Source organism: Papio anubis, chromosome 13 (assembly GCF_008728515.1).
Source record: "Papio anubis isolate 15944 chromosome 13, Panubis1.0, whole genome shotgun sequence".
NCBI lineage: Eukaryota > Metazoa > Chordata > Mammalia > Primates > Cercopithecidae > Papio > Papio anubis.
The window spans coordinates 24,435,154-24,450,754 of record NC_044988.1 but is presented as its reverse complement, the minus strand read 5'-3'; the positions used below and the strand labels follow the sequence as shown (position 1 = coordinate 24,450,754).

The 15,601-nt window shown below is 35.7% G+C and overlaps 1 protein-coding gene across 4 annotated transcripts in view; it reads right to left on the bottom strand.

Moving 5' to 3' along the window:
- The window catches only part of ALDH1A1 (aldehyde dehydrogenase 1 family member A1), a 184,364-nt gene that overhangs the window by 14,051 nt on the left and 154,712 nt on the right, over positions 1 to 15,601 (bottom strand). For all 4 annotated transcript variants that reach the window (XM_017949929.2, XM_017949930.2, XM_017949931.2 and 1 more), the window contains 7 exons: positions 14,802 to 14,942; positions 12,810 to 12,939; positions 11,032 to 11,093; positions 9,417 to 9,545; positions 7,954 to 8,067; positions 2,838 to 2,940; positions 1,043 to 1,227 (listed from right to left, as the gene is read on the bottom strand). In XM_017949929.2, coding sequence (XP_017805418.1) covers positions 1,043 to 1,227; positions 2,838 to 2,940; positions 7,954 to 8,067; positions 9,417 to 9,545; positions 11,032 to 11,093; positions 12,810 to 12,939; positions 14,802 to 14,942 — 864 coding nt within the window. The remainder of the gene's footprint in view (positions 1 to 1,042; positions 1,228 to 2,837; positions 2,941 to 7,953; positions 8,068 to 9,416; positions 9,546 to 11,031; positions 11,094 to 12,809; positions 12,940 to 14,801; positions 14,943 to 15,601) is intronic.

The window sequence follows — 15,601 nt, the reverse complement described above, 5'->3', positions numbered from 1 at the left end:
TCCCCAAAACAAATCTCTTTGACCATTATTTTTTCTATAACTGTTTTGATGTTATATTTAATGAGGAAGATTGTATAACTGTATTTAAAAGCCTCAGTTCACTCAACGATCCCTGGATGAGGCAATAGGCTAAAGCTTAGTGAATGAGTGTCCCCTTTGCATAAGTTCTTTCTCCTAACAACAGATAAATATTTAATGGTAGAGGAGCCCAGAGCTTTTTAGTCTTGTTTCTCCAAATTCGAACATACCTACTTATCCTACTGACTCCATCCCTTCTCACCAAGGTAATGACAACTTAAAATGTCCCTAAACATTGCCAAATGTTCCCTGGGCAAGGGAGCAAAATTGCCCCTAGTTTAGAATTACTGCTCTAGAACAAGACCCCAAAGGGCAGGAAGAAATTCACAACCAAAGATCCAGAAGCTTAAACAAACAATGAACAGAGAACTACGCAAGGAAGAGGGAAAGGTGATCTTTGGATAAGAAAGAGAGAGACCTTTATTGATAATAAAGACTACAAAGAAAACTGAGTGCCTAAGGGAATAACTGGGCTTTAACAACTGAAATAAAGTTTGCCACAAAGGAAACTCAGGACCTTTTAGGACCCCAGACTGCCATTAGGGACTCAGAGTAACTGATGACTTGCAGAGGATTTAGGATGGCAGCTGAGATGAAGGATTGAGGAGGAAAAAACGGTAGGAAGGTATAAGAACTTCAAAGCGGACAGAGAACTGTATATAGGAATCAAGAGGTGTGCAGATTGAGGAAAGCAAAAAAATTAGAACATTTGTTATTTTTCCTCATGTATTTAATTCCCAGCATGGCTGGTAAACTGTTTCTAGGATGAAAACTGGGCAACACAAAAACAGGATGATTCCATTTTCATTGGGAGTTAGATTGCTTTTAATCACCAAACTGGCACAGCATTCTTACCTAGGAAGGTGTTCAGATAGGAAGTAATCTTATTCAATAAAATCTAGGTCTAAAGAGGATACTTTATTCCTCTGCCCTGAAAATGCTATCCTTTCTATTTTATACTTACCTGAGGGCCTTGAGTGACTCCTGGGGTCAGAGGATTTCCAAGGATATACTTCTTAGCCCGCTCAACACTCCTTCGAACAAACTCATCATAAATTGATTCTTCCACAAAAATCCTGGATGCCGCTATACAACACTGGCCCTGGTGGTAGAACACCCCATGGTGTGCAAATTCAACAGCATTGTCCACTGCAAAGAAGACATTCACATTAAAGATATACTTTCTAAAAATTATGTATTTTCTATATTTCTCAGAGGCACATGGAGATAAAGAAAAATTATGAGTGGTAGAGTCAGACATGGGCTCAATATAGTTTGCCTCCTACCAGCCAGGTGGCAAATTAATCTTTCTGATCCTCCATTTACCATGGAAAAAAGAGCAACATACAGAATCTGAAAAAATAGTGGTTACTATTACAACTTTAATATGGACATCACCAAGAATGTAGATTTGATCATGAGATTTGATCATGAGATCAATGATATAAATCATTGGAAATGATTTATATAAATATCTCCACTTATACAATTAGATGACTGAGATTATTTCTTTCAGGCCCCAGATTTTAAACAGATAATAAATAAACCTGACATTTCTATTGAATTAAATAATTTCAAAATATCTTAAATACTCTACTCAATAGGAAATGTGATCTCTGTGGGAAAGAAAAACAAAATAAAAATAACTAAAAAAATAAAAAACACTAAACTTAGAATCACTCACTCACCTTATGATTTTATTCCAGCAAAGACATTTTCAAAATTTATGTAAAGTATACCGTATTATTTCATATGCGCCTATAAACTCTTATTTTACATGATAAAACGTGCATTAAAAGGAGGAAATAGGTTGCTTCATTAGTAGACTCTAAACAAGAATAAAATTTTCTTTGCATTTTAATTTTCTAAATGCTGAAGATTCAATTCAATGTTATAGCAACTGGTTATTATTATTATTTATTTTGTGAACTAATTACATCTGCTTAAGTTGTAGCAGCAGCAGTTTTCAGACTGTCTTAGTAAAATTAGAAACCTGTCATGTTTATAGACTATTTCATAAGGTAGTGTGTTCTAAAATACTTCAATTAAGATCAAAACAGTGACATAGGCTAATTCCATGAACCACTTGTATTTACAGCCTCAAACAGATTATGCAGTTGTGAAAGTAAAAAGAATGTTTGACCATGCATTTCTCCTAATTAACTTCTATTTAGGATATAATTGGGAGATTCTACTTGGTAATATAATCAGAATGAACCTAAAATATTATATAGTGGAGTTACATCAAATTTGTAGGTTTAATATACATAAACTCCACTATACTTGCTAGAAAAAAATATTTAAATTTTAGGTATAATTTTCTTCTGGTCATTTCATTTAATGAATGTATGACCCAGAGTGAAGGGAGAGGGCAAATGTGAAACTGCTGTCTTCTCAGTTGGTCTCAATCCAAGTCCCATTCTGGAGTATTTCATTAGCTCAATGAAATGTTAATAATCACTGATACAGGATTTTAAAAATACACCATGGCACTTAAATGCAAAATGTTTACATCATCTAGGGTTCAGCTGAGGAAATAGCAATCTATTCTAAACCAGGAAGAAATTGTGTCTATTATCTATGTGTTATAACTTTAGGATGATTTAAGAGATTTTCAAGAGTAATTCTGGACTCTAATTCCTTACACTTTGATGTTAGAAGCAAATGCTTTTTTTTCTGAAAGTTCAAGTTCACTTTTGGCATTATCAGACACCAAAAACGATGAAGGATGAAAAGTTAACAAAGTGGCTTCTACTCACAGTCAGCATCAGCTAACACAATGCAAGGGCTCTTTCCTCCCAGCTCCAGGGTCACCCTCTTCAGATTGCTTTTCCCAGCAGCTTCTTTGATCAACTTGCCGACCTGAAAGGGAGCATTACAAAGGAGGAGGCTTACCCAGCTCTCATGAACACAGGTTGATTTAGCATTCTAAATTTATGTGATGTGTGTGCCACGGTAAAATTTCATTTGGGAGAAACACCAAATGGCATTTTTTTTTTTTTGAGACGGAGTCTCACACTGTCACCCGGGCTGCAGTGAAGTGGTGCGATCTTGGCTCACTGTAACCTCCGCCTCCCGGGTTCAAGCGATTCTCTGGCAAAATGGCATTTTTAAAGATTTGGCACTTTAGATATAAAAAGGCCCCTCGTCCAAGCATACAGACATAAAAGGAATCAGAAAAATGCTGATTTTTCTTCATCAGCAAGAAAGCAGAGATATAGAACATAAGTCATATTGATGGCTACACAGGTTATTTTTAATTTTAATCAGAATTTCATCTCTGTACAGATTGACCAGACTTATCATGAGCCAGTCGCAACTTAGCTATTTCATTTTTTATCCCTCTTCTGGCATCCAGATAACTCTATCCAGTCAAACCGACATATTCACTACCTCTTGAATCTCATCCTTCTTCTCATCATTTGTCCACCCCAACTTGGACTGCCTTCAAGTTCTATTCTTCTTAGGGGTCCAGCTGATATCTTAGCTTCTCCTTAAATCCTTCTCTGATGACACTAGGTCAGATACTAGAAGAAATGATACGACCATTTCTTTTCCTAGTCTCCCAAATACCCTCATGAAGGCTCCTTCAGAGTCTGATTCAGATTGTATCATCTGTATAGAAATACATTTCCCAAATAGATTAACTCCACCGTAGCAGTAACAATAACGTATCACTGCATACCTCTCCTCATTTGTATCTATGACAGAAGGCTCATTTAACTGTGGATTGACAGTCTCTCTATTTCTTTCTTTCTCTGTGTTCCCACCCAACACACACACCTTTGAACAGTGGAACTGGATGAAAGAAATGGGATCTGTGCAGCTACTTCAGTTAGCTGGAATCCTACAGTTCTGGTTTTTTCTTTAATGCTAGTTTGCTTTTTTCAGAGGAAGACTGTTTTCAATTATTTTTTCCTTTGTGGATCACTTCCCATCAAGATTATTTACTATAGTTGTTTCTGGTTTTTCTATCTCTAAAAACTTGGCTGATTCTACAATTATTTCTTTTTTATTATTTGTATGGCAGCCTTAATCCACCAACATCTTCTTTGCCTTTCTTTTGTAAAGGAAATTCACTATTTTGCTTCTTTTATTTTCTAAATTTCTTTTTTTTACTCCACATGTCAGATTTTAATAAAAAATTTCTATCCCAACTGAACAAGAGAGAAATCGATGTTTAATGAGTGTTTAGATTTTATGTGGTTACTGAACTAACTGCTACTGTGCATTACAGAATAGGGCATTAATATGCTAATGTTTTCATCTCAATTAAATATTTTATGTTTCTAAATCAAACCCCTAAAAGTAGATTAATAAAAACTAAACTAAAAGGAGATTTGCACTAGGGAAATCCTGTCTGAAATTTCTCTTATATGCCATTCCATAATACACTTCTTATGACCACTTTCAGAAACTGAATTTTCATTTAAGGTGTTAAAGAGTTTTTAATTTTGTAGATAAAAAACTTACTTCCTATCACCCTTTAATTTCTCCAAATTCTTTCTGAATTTTTTATTTGTTTAATTTAGGTTTACTGGAGAAACTCCATTAAAGTAGATAACTTTTGTCTTGGAGAAGGGAATAAAATCAGAGATATTTTTGTAAAAGCAACAGACATCAAAAGAACTAGCATAAAGAATGGTTAGAAGTATTAATGAGAAAGAAAGGCTACGCTTTTGCTTGGCACAAGTTTAGATGGCAAATAAAAGGCTTGAGTTTTCCCAAAAGTCTAGCTAAAGTCAAAACAAGGAGACATTAATTTTTATATCATGATTTCATTCCCTTATATTTCATTCCCTTACATTCATCATTTTTGTCAAAGGAGTATGCAATGAAGAAAAGATGAGAACTATTAAGACTATGGGTAAACAGTGTATTCCATGATACTGTGGCATTGCCATGTGGAGCAGAAGTAGCAAATGCTCATGAAAATGGTCTAACTTATTACGTCTTGCACAATGTGGGTAGAGTTCTATTTTATATGAACATAATGGGACATTGCAGTGGCTCACGCCTGTAATCTCAGCACTTTGGGAGGCTGAGGTGGGCAGATCATGAGGTCAGGAGATCGAGACCATCCTGGCTAACATGGTGAAACTCTCTCTCTACTGAAAGTACAAAAAATTAGCCGGGCGTGGTGGTGGGCATCTGTAGTCCCAGCTACTCAGGAGGCTGAGGCAGGAGAATGGCGTGAACCTGGAGGGTAGAGCTTGCAGTGAGCCGAGATCGTGCCACTGCACTCCAGCCTGGGCAACAGAGCAAGACTCCATCTCAAAAAAAAAAAAAAAATTCTTACCTTGCCAAAAGTGTTGTTAGAATGGGGGTCACTGTTACAATGAACACAAAGGATACAGTCTATCGTTTGCCTTGTTTGCCTCTTTCATGACATTTATCAAGTTCCTTAATATCTGCCAAGCAACAAATGTGAAGTTACAAGAAAATCCAGAAAGAAGTTCCAGGGAGCGTGGAACTAAGTTCCAGGAGTTGGAAGGAAAATGGGTTTTTCTGTGTGGCTCCTAAAATTGTGTTATTCACATTTAATTCTTTAATACTTATGTAGAATTTCTTACTGTGATGGTTTCTGGAGATAACCATGAATAAGACTGTCTTTGAGGATAATCAGCGAGACAGAGAGAGACACGTAACAAGGCAATGAGCATGCACTGTTATTATATGTGGTGAACAATGGGAACTCAGATGGGGTGTTTTAAAATTTAGGCTGCTCTGCTCTTGGAACTGTAGAGGCAAGGAGAAAGCCAGAGAGGGAACGTGTGGGAGCAAGTTGAGAGTAGCTTATGGCCAAGTATGAACTAAAAGCAGGGGGGAATGAAAAGATATATGGAATAATCGGGAAGAGATGGGGCAGAGTGACAGAGATGGAGAAAAAGAAATATTCGACTGGAAGCTTTTTTCTCACACTGTGTAAACTAGTGTGAGAAATTAAAAAGTATAGGAGGAAAGAGGAAATATGTACTGAGTGCTCAGTAGGGTGATAAATGTTTTACTCATTAGCTCATTTAATTTTATTCTGTACAACTCAGTAAGGTTGATCTCATCTCCATTTTACAAATGAAGAAACTCAAATTTAGTAAGGCTACTTAACTTTTTAAAGACACACTGCTAGGAGCGGTAGAGTCAGAATTTAAACTAAGATATTTTCTAGACTTTTAATCTCCAGGGTTTTTTTTTAAGGTAGGTAAAGTGCTCCCCCAATGTTATAGGGGATCATGGATGAGCAAAGACAAACTGATGCTGAAGATGAGATCAGCAAACAGTAGCACCTGGTCCAGATGACCTGGAGAATGAGTAGGCATAGGATCTAGACCAGGGTTGTTCAATCTTTTGGCTTCCCTGGGCCACACTGGAAGAAGAATTGTCTTGGGCCACACACAAAATACACTAACAGTAAAGATAGCTGATGAGAATGAAAAAAAAAAAAAAATGTGTCGGGCCACATTCAAAGCCATTCCTGGCCATGGGTTGAACAGGCTTGATCTAGACCTCAACGGGTACATGGATTCCCTATTGGGGAAGATCTAGAATTCAAGGCTGAGGAATTTTCACCTTTATTCCTCTGGTATGATTTCAACCTGTGGTGTCACCAGTTTTAAATGTATTGCCATGTCTTGAACATTCCCATTTGTTTTGTCTACAATAAATCTTGAATGTGGGGTTTGCTTTTCCCTATCTTAATTAGGGACTTGCAGAATGTGAACTTTTTCTACTCTATGTCTGTGAAAAACAAAGAAGACATATATATATTTATTTACTTCATTTTAAAAAGATCAAGAAAAATCAAGTTTGATTTTCCACCATTTCTGTTTGCATGTAAATTTGCCTTTATATTGGAGTAAATAATTAAGATTATAAAATAATCAAATTATGCTCACCACACTATCTGGAATGTCTTTTTTGCTTCTCAACTTCCAGGAAGTTAAAAAAGTAACAGTTCCTCAAAACCCAGAGCTAGTTCTAGTACCCACTTGGACATCATCATTCCTTCCTGTGAACCTTTTTACAGCACTTTGTACATACCTTAGTACCTTATCACACCCTGCCTTGTCTCTTGTTGTCAGCAGCTTTCTAAGATGGAGTGAAGCTCACTCTTCACTGTCTACGCTGTGTACCAATGAATAGCACACATTATTTTTTGCATTGAGCACCTAACAAAGTCACATAATCTAATAGAATGACTCAAGAATTTTTTTTTTCATGGTACAGTATGCTTCCACTGCTTTCTTTTGCTTAGGATAGAACATCATGAATAAATGGGGATCTATTTCCCCAAACTTCACCTTCTAGTCTGCCCTCCCTCCTGCCTGCCACTTCTCCTTTGTGGTTGGGGTCTTTTTCTTTCACCTTTAGGATGGTCAAGTTCAAGGCAGAGAGGCAGAAAAGTTAGTCTAGGCTAAAGTACCACTGAGGGAAGCTAAGAGTTTCTGGCTCTCTTTCAGAATGTCCAGGAGAAAGACACCCCCAAATGAGGTGCAAAGGGTGAGGCTCTACTATTTAATTTTCATAATCTACAGGATAAAATCATATTCATTCATACAAATCACTATGGCCTAATTTTCTATTATAAATCTTCCCAATAATATGACAAGGTCTCAGCAGCCATATTTCTCATCAGAAAAAAGTAATGAACATACTAAAAACAGTTTACTCTCATTCTGATTTTTAAATAGGTGTATCACGTCATTCAGACTACATCTGCTTATATTCTATGCATATATTTGAAGGTTAAAAGAAATAACAAGTCATTAAAAAGAGTTTTTGTTTTAAAATTGTTGGCTCAAAAATAGTTACATAAAGCATACTTCATAGCTGGCAATAAAAGCATTCTTAACTTTTGCCCTGAGTAAATAATATTACCTCTGTCGATCCTGTGAAGGCTACTTTGTCTATATCCATGTGGGAAGAAATGGCTGCCCCTGCTGTAGGCCCATAACCAGGAACAATATTCACTACTCCAGGAGGAAACCCTGCCTAAAAGGTAAAAAGTTTAAAAGTTACAATATAAGAATTTAATTTAAAAAAGAGGAGAGTAGGGGATTGAGATTGTCTCTTAATGCCAACCTTATGAGATGCTCTAGAAAAAAAAATTCACCCAACTGGTTCTATTCTTTAGTCTTATTATGTCATTTCTAAGCACACATAAAAAATAACTTCAAGGGTTACATTATTGAGGGACAATTGCTTGTCAGGGTAAGTCCATACTCTATGAATCATTGCCCCAGTGACGGCTGTTTCAAATTGCATAATGCTAACTCAAAAAGATTGTATGTAAAAAGTGTTTGGTAAGTTACTTATGTAGAAAGAAAGTAACATGTTTATTATTCCCATCAACAAAAATAAGAAGCTGAAGGGATCTCATATTTTTTAGTTCCTAGCTGTGGTTGATTGTTGAGGGCATAACTGCTGAGTTGCAAATTCCCACTGGGATTACTTAGTCAGTAAATTGTTAAGTAAGTACTGTCATCCCATTCATGATTCAACATCACAAGTTGATTTCAATCTTCATTAAAGAATTCAGGTAGAAGGCATGGGAACTGAGTTGGCACATTACAATTTCCTGTTATTTGCATTAAAATGTTTCATTCTGACATCTCTTTTCCCTGTTTTTAATTTGAATAAGTATATTTTTAAAAGATAAGTTCAGTTTTGTAACTTTAAGTTTCTAATGACTAACATTTGTTTTTTAAGATTTGGTAAGATGAAGAAAAAAGGACAATGAATTGTTTGCAAGTATATTAACATAATCTAGTTAGTTGATGAAAATAAGTTTTACGCGCTCTTTTACTGTTTTTGAACAGGAAGATAAATGCAGAGGAAACCATAATAGAACACTGAATATAAACATATCCACTGATGAGTAGACTGAAAAGTATTTTGAAATAATGTGGCCTAATATTACAAACAAGCATGTTGGCATAGAGGCCCTTTCAATCTTACATAGATTAGTTTACACAATTTTGCAGAAAACACTAGGCCATCAGTGGCAGGTACAAACTAACTTAATGTTTCAACGTTTGAAAGAATGCTACATTAATTTCAACATGAATTTATGTTCATGAGAGTTGGACAAAGAAGCAAAAATGTGATCCCAAGATGACTGATACCAAGCCTTTGTGTTTGGCTTTCTGTCCGCATTTGGGCAGAGATGAAATCGGGGTGACTGCCAGAAATTGCAGCCAGCAGTCATGCTAAATGTATTCCCCCGACTGGACAGGAGCCATCTGTAAATAATGTACTTTATAGTAGCACCAAATGAGGTCTTCCTATTGTAAGTTAGGACTCTTGAGTTCTTGTGCTTATTTTAATTTAGGGAAACTTACCTCTTTTATTAAAGATGCCACGTGGAGAGCAGTGAGAGGAGTTTGCTCTGCTGGTTTGACAACCACTGTGTTTCCACAGCTCAGTGCAGGCCCTATCTTCCAAATGAGCATAACCAACGGGAAATTCCACTAGAAAGCAATATGTAACAATAGATTCTTTGTATTGCAAAATGCATATTTGCTAATCCAACTTCCACATTATACACCCCTTGTAGATGTTATGTAATAATTACAGTAGTTTTGTGAAATCATCTGGCATATTATACTTCATTGCTAAAAGCAACTAGTAAATGCTAAAATGCTCTGAATAAACCAGATATGAGATATGAGAAGGAAGTGGGAGAGGACCTCAAAATTTAATCAAGTGCTGTTGAGTTCTTTATCTACCAGGAAAAACAAAATCACCGCATGGTTTGGCTTATTATGAAACACATTGTAAGTTATCTAAAAATGTTTAAAAAGGATGATTACTCTCCTTCTCCATAGGTCATTTATTGTAATTATTTACCCAATAATATTATTCAGTAGCTTTTATTTCCAGGAAAAATATCTTGCTTAAGACAAAGATGTCCAGGGTCCAGAGGCCAAGTACACGGGTTCAAATCTCAGCTCAATCACTGACCAGCCATGTGAACTTACACAAGTTACGTTCTCTCTGTATCCGATTTCATAATCTGTGGGTGCTGATAATAGTCCTCTCTGCCTCAGAAGGTTGTCTTGAGGATTAATCAAGAAAGAGGGCCAGGTGCTCAATGCAATAACTGGTCTAGCATAGACACGTAGTACATAGTAGCTACTATCAGTGTTCATAATTATATAGTTTTTATCAATTTATCAGGATTTTTGAATTAATAAGCAATTCCGTTAAAATATTGATATGAATATATTTCAGTCTCATTGGAGCAAAAGATAAGTCATGACCATTTCTTCACATAAGGACTTCGCCACCATTTTTTTGCTTGGCCTTTTAAAGCATGTCAGTTAAAATAAAATCATTTAGATAGTCTCCTGTTTGTTGGGCTTAAAATAGCTTCACAATTCTCTTAAAAAGGCTACCTTCTCTAAGAGGAATATGGAGTATCTGAACCTCTTATCTAAAGCTAAAATATATTCCATGCAGTGCTTCAAATGCCTCTGGTATTCTTTTTTTGATTTTGATTAAAAAATGTCTGTCGTGAGTTGAACACTCTGGTAGCTACTGTTCTCCATGATGAGATGTCTCAATGAGAAAGTGCATTGGAGAATAGTAGGCCCTACTACCTTTCACTAAAATGCTATCCTGCAGATGTGCAGTGGAGAGCACCTTGCCATATACGTGTAAAGCATGGCTCTTATAAAGAGTACATAATACAACTTTTAAAAAACAACCATAACATTTGTAGATGATGTAGCAGTAAAACTTTCTCAAGAGATATGCCAGAATATAGATAGGTTTTCTATCTATATTCATATCCAAGAAGTTTAGTCACAGGGAGACCAAGTTCAACAAATCTTACATTTACTCCACATTTAACAAATACATAAGCATCCATCTGTGTTAGAGAAAGCTTCATCAGTAGATTGAATAAGAACTCTTCTTTTTAAAAATTGAGAATTATATAGGAGAAAAACTTACAGGAATGATTTGGCCACATACACCAATAGGTTCATGTCTTGTATATGTAAAAAAGTTTCCATCTGAAAAACAAAACACACATAATCACATATAAATGAATGTATTTGACATTCACAAAATGGTGGTTTGGGGCTGATGTGAGAGAAAGGTGTAGACAATAATTTTAAAAACATATATCTGGCAGGGCGTGGTGACTCATGCCTGTAATTCCAGTACTTTAGGAAGCCAAGGCAGGCAGATCACAAGGTCAAGAGATCGAGACCATCCATATCTCCAATTATTCACAAAATGGTAAGTGAAGCCCTAAAATAGTAATTTGAAATGATAGGAACCATAAAATTGAGTTAGGTGAAACCAAAGATGCAAAACTGGAAAAAATCGGAAAGATAATTAATTCTACCTTTCATCATCTAGGAGGCCTGATTTGAAAATTATCCTTATTCTCAAAGTTTTATAAAAAAGGGACAAGAAAGGAAGTAGGAGGTCTCTGGCTAAGAGAAGAACCACATTTGTTTATGGTAGCTCAGAGTTCTACTAAAAAGAGAATTCTTTTTAAAGGGTGTAATATAATTTTTAGAAATAGTAAAATTAAAAACAGTACAATTAAAAAGAAAATCTCCCTATAAGTAATAAACCTTTCCCGCTGACTTATTCTAAAATGTATTTTATTTGCCTACCAAACAATAAAAGCAAATTCTCTCAATACATGAAGAAAATGACAGGAGTATAAGACATTTATTTTCAGTCTAAATTTGACCAATTTATGTGCCCTGAAGTTAATGTGGTCATTCGGAGAGATACATTATGCTTTACATTCATTTCTGTTCTAGTTCCCACAGAAGCTTCCTGGCTTCAGCAAGAAGTCTCTTCATAAAGATCTATTTGTGTTTTAAGTGACTTCTCCATTTTGTCCCAGAGTAAAGTCAGACAGTTCTAAAGTAGCCACATTTCTTAGTACTACCGAGGTCTTACTCTCCTCTCAACTTTCTGCTATCACTTCTGACCTCCTGGATGCTCCAATTAGATTGGAAGTGCACATCAGGGCCAGTCCTGGAGGGTATTGTATTCCTAAAGTTGGTAGGTTTGTGTGAATTAAATTCTACCCATACTGTTTCCTAAATGTGTGTGTTTTCATGTTTCACATGAAATATGTTTAGTGTTTCTACTACATTATGTGCATACCCCACTAAAATAACACATACATACAGATTCTCACACACACACATGCAAACCCTTAACTCAGGCTGCAAACACAGTCCCATCTTGCTTTGAAGATATTTGAAATGAGTCAGTGTGAACTGGCTTGTTTGAATAGTCTGGTCTAACTATACTGAGTTTGACCAGGCACAGATGACCATAACTGACTTATAATGGAACATGTAAAGAAGCTTAAATAATTACATTACAGAAAGGATATAAACGTCAGTATTGGAATAAAACCCAAATAAATAATTTCAGAAGCCAGTTTTAAAAAGTTTGGGACCTTAGAGAGGCATGCCTCAGATCAGTAATTATGGCCATAGGAATGATCTTACTTTAACATTGTCTAAAATATCTATAATGTTATCTTCATGATTATGCTGAAACAAGTTTAAAATACATTTTACGAATTTTAATAGAACGTCTAAGTCGAAAACTGTGTTGTCTCAAAGTCAAGAGGAAAATAATTTTGCCTTATTTGGCTGACATCTTTAAAAGGGAGAGTTTGAAATTATTCAGCTCTATAGTAAACTCCTCACTCCTATCCTTACCATTAGTGGTTTCTCAAAGATACTTACCAATTGGTATTGTACGGCCCTGGATCTTGTCAGCCCAACCTGCACAGTAGCGCAATGTTTTGATGCAGCCTGCTAAATCATTCAGATATGCATTGGAATAGAGTTTTCCACCATTCATTGACTCCATTGTCTGAAAAACACATCAAACACCAAATCTAAAATTCCATAAAAGTTTTAGATTAAAAATATGTAGTAAATATTTTGAGTAATCATGTGCTAGAGAATTTTTGAAATAGAAGAAATCTTGACATCTTGTCTAACTTCCACTTTTTAAGAGTTAAAATGACTTCCTTGAGGTTAAATAGCAAGATCTGGGCACAAAGGGGAGCGAGATTCTGATTTCTAAACCCTAGTGCTCTTTCTGTCTCATTTTGAATGTTCTCCTGCTAACCAACTTTCTAGGAATTGGTCACAATTTGATATATACATAGCATGTGAGAATGAAACCTAGTTTTCTAACTCATATCAGAATTCCAACAAGATTTCTCTTATTTTGTAATCAACTGTGGGTGACAATTTAGTGTCCCTGTCTATTAATGATGCCTCAGTATTCATTTTTAATTTATGCATTCCATCTGGATATACACAGTCTACCCACACAAACTTAAGTAACTCGTGGATTTTTCATCCATGAATTTCCTTTAGCAGAATTTTAATTAGGAAACTACCAGTGTTGCCATTATTGTCATAATTGCCATTTGAATAGTCAGGTAAAGTTCAACATTTTCTAGTCATGTGCCCTAACCATTATAAGATGACCTATCTCCCCTTTGGCTTCTCCTCTTAAGGAGGACCTTAAGCTCTTTGAGATCTAATATTCTGCTGGGATGGTTACCAGGCAGAAATGCACAGGTGATGAACTGTTAAAGCTATTTGCTTCTGTACTACACTCTCTACCATGTCAAAATTTAACCAAACGTGACTTTTGTATGCCTGTACTTTTCCCCCCATAGGATCTTATGCTGACAGGCAGTCAGCAAATCAGATTAATTGCGAAAAACCAAGTTTTAGCATTTTCTGCTTTCTTCCTACAGGCCATTTTTATTACTATAGTTTTATTGCACATAGTTGCTCATTCTGAATTTTTGCGTATTTCAAATTATGTTGAATATTTGAGTAATAAGTGGTTCTTTGATTAACCATACTTGCTATTAACCATACATGCTAATGTTGATTTTTAAAAATGTAGACTTCTTTGTTACAGACACTTTCAGATTCTAAAGATGAAATTTGCTCTGAAACCTGATCTTGGTATTGGTTTATGTTAAATCGGCTTCATCATAATGCCAAATTGAGATGAAAAAAACAAGGAAATACCCTCCCCCAACTATATAATGCTCTGACTCATCTAACTGCTAAAATACAAACAAACAAAAATAGTATTCATAAAAACATAATTTTGATAAACCACATTAATAATTGGATTTTTTTAATTCTTTGCCTTTTTCACCTGTAAAAAGAACATCATTTAATTATGACCCTTGTGAACAGACACATTTCAGGAAGAAAAAATGTAACAATTTATTAAATATCTTAGTAAGCTAGACTAATGAGAATTAAGATTTATTTTAGAGAAATATTTTGGGCACCCTTAACAAACTTGAGTTTTTCCATCAAAAGAGTTCAGTGGTCAAATGCTTGAATAAACCTAATATATCATTTTAGGAGACTCAAACTTCATGTGATCTTATTAAAGCCTCTGAGAAGTTTTAAGGTAAAGAAATTTTTAAAATTTGGTTTAACCTGGGTTTGCCAAAGTTTAGACCGTAGAATCTATTATGGGAACAGAAATTAACATCATCCAGAATTGAAGTGCAGATTAGTATTTGAGAATAAGTTCAATGTTAAGGGGGCGATACATTGGGACAACAAATGTTTTCATTTTGTTTGTAGAGAGCATATAGGGATCACTAAAACCAAAACAACCTGCCATTTCAAACACTGAATGCTTTTGAGAGCTCTAGCTACCCATCCAGCTTGGATAATACTCACCGCCAGGAGCAGACGATCTCTTTCGATTAAATCAGCCAACTTGTATAATAGTCGTCCCCTCTCAGAAGCATCCATAGTACGCCATGGAGATCCAATCTGAAAAGCCTGTCTTGCAGCCTTCACTGCCTTGTCAACATCCGCCTGTAAGTCAAAGGGAATTCAATTCAGTAAGCTAAACATATTAGGAAAGCAAATTTAATGCCAATAACCCTGTAAAATAGAATGTAGTGCCTCGTAAGCGGACACTGTGTCTCCATTATCCCAAAGTCTAACACACTGTACACATTCAACTACTGTATGTTGGAATTACTCCTGCTGAATAATCTTTACCATGATGATCTCCAAACACCCACCACATGCTGGATTTCCTAGAGTATAAATGTTTTATGGTTTTAATAGTTGCTCTCATCTGAGTGCTTGCCCTGTTTCAAGTAATGTTCTGATGACTTTATACCTATTAGCTCATTTAATTCTCAATACTCTTATGGCACAAATATGTTCCCTGTTTTACAGATGAATAAACTAAAGCAAAGAGAGAGGGGAGCTTTGCCCAAGGTCAATAACTAAAAGTGGCTGAACTGAGTTTTAAACGGAGCCCATCTGACTGTAGAATCTTTGCTGTTCACCACGTGTTATACTTTCTTAGTGACTGGGTTACAGGAGCTCCAGGTCAAACTCAAGATCCAAAATAGTGAGTATCTTCCTTGGTCTCTGCTGACTCAACAGCTTGTCCACTTTCATGAAGAGCCTATTGAAGGGTGAATAAGAACTTTTCTTTGCTGTTGAAGAGTAAACCTTAC